At 35.4% G+C, this 6,256-nt stretch overlaps 1 protein-coding gene across 2 annotated transcripts in view; it reads right to left on the minus strand.

Annotated features, from left to right (window-relative positions):
- LOC106883358 (bromodomain-containing protein DDB_G0270170) overlaps positions 1 to 6,256 on the minus strand; it is a 212,788-nt gene that overhangs the window by 19,803 nt on the left and 186,729 nt on the right. For both annotated transcript variants that reach the window (XM_052973507.1, XM_052973506.1), the window contains exon 9: positions 2,238 to 3,106. In XM_052973507.1, coding sequence (XP_052829467.1) covers positions 2,238 to 3,106 — 869 coding nt within the window. The remainder of the gene's footprint in view (positions 1 to 2,237; positions 3,107 to 6,256) is intronic.

Here is a 6,256-nt window from a genome sequence, read left to right on the forward strand (position 1 = left end):
ATCATCATCATCATCATCGTTTAATGTCTGCCTTCCATGCTAGCATGGGTTGGACGATTTGACTGAGGACTGGTGAAACCGGATGGCAACACCAGGCTCCAATCTAATTTGGTAGAGTTTCTACAGCTGGATGCCCTTCCTAACGCCAACCACTCAGAGAGTGTAGTGGGTGCTTTTACATGTCACCCGCACGAAAACGGCCATGCTCGAAATGGTGTCTTTTATGTGCCACCCGCACAAGAGCCAGTCCAGGGGCACTGGCAACAATCCCGCTCGAAAGATTTATACTAATTATAGAAAGCAAATTGAGTATCAATATACCAAGGCTTTGTGTGTAATGCGCTTTAATGTATATTAATCAATACACATTTATTTTGTGTAACTTGGTTCAAAGAAATTTTTTTTAGAAAAATAAAAATAAAAAATTTTTTTATTTGCTAATTCTGAATCTTTGATATTCAAAACAATAAAAGCAAAAATCAGAAAAAAAAAAAAAAGTATATTAAAGGACAAGTTACAGAAATGAAGGAAGGGCAGAAAGTGTGTGTGTGTGTGTGTGTTTATACATGTGTGTACTGATTCAAAACACTGCTATAAAAGAAGAAAAAAAAAAAGATGTAGATTATGCATTAGCATCAATGAAACAATTAAACAAAACACATACACACAGAAAATAGAAAACTTAATTAATGGTTTTCAAATTTTAGCACAAAGCCAGCAAGTCCAGAGGTGGGTGTAAGTTGATTATATTGACCTTAGTATATGAATGGTACTTACTTTTGTCAACTCTGAAAGAATGAAAGGTAGAGTGGACTTTGACAGAATTTGAATTCAGAATGTAAGAACAGACAAAATGCTACTAAGCATTTTGATCAGCATGCTAATGATTCTGCCAGTTTGCTACCATTAATATATAAATATATACACATACATATATACACACACATACACAATAAAACACTTACTGAAGAGAGGGAAACAGAGAACAAAGAACTAGAAATAAGTGTTTCTAGTATAGATAGGAAGTCTGGAGTTTTGGGGGAGGGATTTAGTCACTTATATAGACTTCAGCATTTGACTATTGATTTATTTAATCAAACCCTGAGGGATGAAAAGCAAAGTTTACCTCGGCAGGAGGATGTGACAGGTAAATTGTCACCATTTTATATTTATATTTAGTGCATAGTTTGTTTTTGATTTTGTTGATTACACAGTATAGTGAGGTCAGTTGGGCACCGTCTGTGAAAAAAAACAGCGCTATAACGCAATTCACTCTGCCAGAAATTTGGAAATGACATGCTGTACTGCTTGAAATTTGTGCTAGAAGATCCAATACGAACATTTCAGAGTATTTGTGTGCCAATCTGAGGACATGTACCAAGAGTGATAAAGATCAAACATCCAGTCAACATCATGGTGTTTGGAGTGATCACTAGTGATGACGACATTATGCCTTCGTTCATCCTCCCACACAGCCTCAGACTCAACACAGAGGCCTACATAAAGTGCCTGGAGGAGGTAGTGCTACCCTGGGTGAAGAGGGTGGTTGCTGGAAGACCTAATGTCTGCACCATGCCACACAAGCAGGAGAACCCAGTCATGGATGTCAGACAATTTCTGCAACCACATCACTCCTAACATCTGGCCACCTAACTCCTCAGACTGCAACCCCCTTAATTATTATGTGTAGAGCACAGTTGAATGAGGGACCAACAAAACTCCTGAAGTCAAGGATTATGGCAGCATTCACCAACTTAAACAAGGAGACCGTCCAGAAGAGTTGCAGGAGATTCTGAAGTTGTCTGGATGCCATGGTTGAAGCCAATGGCAATTTTATTAAATAGGTTTACTCTTTAGTATTTTAAGATATTTTTATGTAATTTTGGTAAATATATCCGTTAAAATGAGATGTCAGTGTTATTTTCATTTTTGTGTAATTTAGATGACAGTTTATTCACTGCACCTTGAATATACCTTTGGCGATTTGCTGTGCTTGAGAAAACACATCAAGCCAAGTGAAATAGTAGCTTTAGCCAGTGCTGGTGACATGTAAAAAGCACCTACTACACTCTTGGAGTGGCTAGCGTTAGGAAGCACATCTAGTTCTTCATCTTACCAGCTCCAGTCAAACTGTCTAACTCATGTCAGCATTGAAAATGGGTGCCAAATGATGATGATGATGATCACAACAAAGTATTTAAAAGAAATTACAAATAGAGATAGAAATAAAAACTTACGCTGTGTTTGATCCTGGATTGCTTTCACTAACAGGAGTGTTGCTGCTCTCCTTGGGTAATTTAGTAGGAATTTGTTGACAATCATATACTGCATTTTCCAATAAATCTTCCACAAAATCAATGGCCTTTTTATTATTGGGATTAAGAACTTGCAACAAATTCTTATCGTCTTCTTTCAGGTCTTGGGACAACTCCTTTGCTTTTATCTCAAATTCTAGCTCTTCCTGTGAAGGTTGTCTTGAGTGACTACTGATCTTATATTCCTTCTTAATTTCTGAGTCTGATGTCGAAGATTTGCCACCAATGTTAGTATCATTATTATTGTTAACATTAGCACTATTACTATTATTATTTATATTAATGTTATTGCTAACTGCTACTTTGTGTGGCGAGCTCTCATTTTGTATTTGTTCAGATTTCTGAATTTGTTGACTGTTTGCATCTGAAGAATCTCTTCTCAAAGAGCTAGTTACTACAACTCTAGAACTATCCTGATTATTGGAAACTTCGCTCTGTGGCAAAGATACAGCAGCTTGTTCTTTAAGAAAATTGTTATTTTGTGAATCTTGCATGTGAATTGCATTATAAACTGGTTGGCATTTTGAGACAGTTTCAGCAGTATTAGAAACGATTTTAACTGAATTAGCAGACTTTTCGGGAGCTTGATGTTCAGACTGGTTGTGAGAGAAATGAGAATCAAGATGAACTGGAGTAGCAAAAGACATTGATGGTTTTTCTTGAAGGACAGGTCTTGAATTCTGTTTTGTATCCTTCTGTTTCAAATAGCTTAATCGACTCTCTGGATTGATATTTGAAGATAGGGTTACCTTGTTGGACTGTGATTCAACAGAAGTTGGAAAATCAGTAACCTAAGGAGACAAAAAAAAAAAAAGACAATTTAAAATCATTTTGGTAAATGCTTTGAGAATAAAGGAACTTAGAAAATAATCAAGACAATTAAAAAGAGCATATATATAAATATATATTAAAGATAAATTTATTTGTCAATATATGTGTCAATATGCGTACACATATATGGTTATCTTCTGAATATATTTAGTTTTTGTATCTATATGGGTATGTGTGTGTGTGTGTGGCTATGTGTGTGTGTGTGTTTGTGTGTGTGTGTGTATGTGGGTATGTGTGTGTGTGCATGTATATGTGTGTGTGTATGTATATATGTGTGTATGCATGTATATATGTGTGTGTGTATATATATATATATATATATACGTGTGTGTGTGTGCATGTAAATATGTGTGTGTGTGTGTGTGTATATATATATATAAATAAATACAATGCTCACTCTTATGCAGAGTGAAAGAGAAGCTTGCTTCCCAATCATGTGGTCTTGGGTTCGGTCTCATCTTGTTGCACCTTGGGTAAGTATCTTTTATTACAGACTAGAATCAACCAAAAGCTTATAAGGGGAACTGGTAGACAGAAACTGAAAGCAGCACATCTGGTTGTAGAAAATTTGCCCCAGCAAATTCCATCTGATCCATGAGAACATGGAAAATTGAATGTTAAATGGTGATGATGATGATTATATCATTTCCATGCTTGTAGAAATATGGCCTGTCATTCCCCACTAACTTATCCCAACCATTCATCATCTACATGCAAGCTATACACACACACACACACACCACAGGCCAACCTACACTTATTGCATGAATGAAGACCATGACAGCATTTTTGGTGAGGGTCATGCTAATCTTGTCTTTCAACAGTACATAAATACAAGAGAGAGGGGGGGAGTGTGTGTGTGTGGGGTGGTGGTGGTGGTAAGGAACAGGTAGAGATTTTAAAGCATCTGATAGAACATCTTGCAGTATTTGTTCTCGATCTCTGTGTTCCAAGTTCAAATCCTGCCTCCTGTCACTGGGGGTGAGATGAAGTATCAAAAACATGTCCTTTGAGATCAGATAAAAATACACTGATATGCTTGTGAAATCTTTAACTAAGTGACTCAGGAGACAATCAAGGAAAGTTTCAAGTCCTATACAACCAACAAACAAAATATTAAACGCAAATTATTTAAATTCTAAGATGGCAAGCAGACAAGCAGATATTAAATTTCATACGGTACTAAGGCAGAACAGCTCAATATCATGATTAGGATTTTTTTTTTCCATTTTAAAGAAATAAAGAATTGTTTATTTTATGCTAGTATTTAAAACTAGAATATTTTAAAATTAGAACTTCAAATTATCTGATTAGTTCTTTCACTGACTTGGAGAATCTGAACAGCTGTAATACTGTAACTTGATATTTTCATCTCATTAAATCATTCCCTGAATACATCATTGACATCCAATTTTCTAAGCTTGCATGGGTCAGACAGAAATTTTCGAACCAGAGTTTCTATGGTCCGATACTCTTCTTGTCACCAGTCTTCACCTCTTTCCAAGCAAGGTAATATCTCCAATGGCCAGACAGATTTTTTCATGTAACACTGGAAACGAACAACCTTGCTTGTAAGACAATGATGCTCATTTACAACCATCACTTGAGGTCTAGACAAATGTATATACAAACATGTACACACACACGATGGGCTTCATTCAATTCATGTTTACCAAATCCAATCACAAGGCTTTGGCCAACCTTGTAACCACAGTAGAAGATACTTGCCCACGGTGCCATGCAGTAGGATTGGATCTGAGACCACAAGGTTGAGAAGTATGCTTAACCACCTATCAGTGTCCTAAGAGAATCAATGAATATCGATTTTCAGCACTATCATCTAAATTTCAAATTACCCGTGCTGCATGAACCAAAAAAAGGGAGATGAATTATGATGTATTCACTTAACCTGCTAGAAATATCAACCAGATCCCCTTCATATAAAACATCATCATCATTGTCATCATTTCAATGTTCACTTTAATATGCTTGCATATGCCCCGTAAAATTCATAGAGGCTGAATTTCTTCAATCAAATGTCTTTCCTGTCACCAATCTTCACCTGTTTCCAAGCAAGGTAGTTTTTGCCCATGACTGGGATATATTAATGGAAGACTGGCAACTAACAACACTGCTTGTATGAAGGGGATGCTCATTTACAACTAATGCATGAAGTTAAAACAAAGGAATACAAACACACATGCATATACAAACATACATCTACAATGGGATTCTTTCAATTTCTATGTATCAAATCCACTCAGAAGGCTTTGGTCAGCTCAGACCAATAGTAGAAGACACTTGACTAAGGTGTCACACAGTGGAACTGAACCCATCCTATGAAGAGTAACACTCAAGTACATATATAAATATGCACATTCCAGGTATATTTTCACAGTAAGCAAACAGTATGGAATTTCATCAGTGAACAAGTTGTGGTCTCAAAGTGATGAAAATATTTTGGCAAATTAAATTTAAATGTTGAAGTGAATCTAACAGTTTTTGTGTGTTTTTAAATGGCTTATAAACACTTTCCACACTGCAATGGTTTTTGTTTCAGCACACAATTTCCGATCAGGTCACTTGCTATGCAAGTACATCTCGGTAATATTAAGGATCCACTGGAATTGAAGGGATAACCAAACAAATAACTTTCCAAAATAATTTGGAATAAATTTATAGATGAGATCAGCTACTTTTTTTTACATGTATAATAAAAGCAAAGGAAAACGAAAAGATAATCTAAGTAGGAATTTTCTGACAACCAAATGATATAAAAAACAGTTTCTTTTCTCACAAGTTCAAGATATTTTGGAAAAGAAGACTGTAGATGATGCTTTTCCAACACATCTTGAGGATATAAGGAAGAGGTGTAAATATGAAAACATAATTTATCAGAGATAGCTTTCAAAAAATATAAATTATGTAGCAAGAGAACTTTCAAAACATTTTCATCAGGTCTGTATGTACCTACTTGCTTATATATACATACATGCATATACATCTATCTATCTAATCTATATCTCTCTCATATATATATATAGAGAGAGAGAGAGAATATATATATATATATATATATATATATATATATATAAAGAGAGAGAGAGAGA

This window comes from Octopus bimaculoides, chromosome 16 (genome assembly GCF_001194135.2).
Source record: "Octopus bimaculoides isolate UCB-OBI-ISO-001 chromosome 16, ASM119413v2, whole genome shotgun sequence".
In the NCBI taxonomy this organism is placed as follows: domain Eukaryota; kingdom Metazoa; phylum Mollusca; class Cephalopoda; order Octopoda; family Octopodidae; genus Octopus; species Octopus bimaculoides.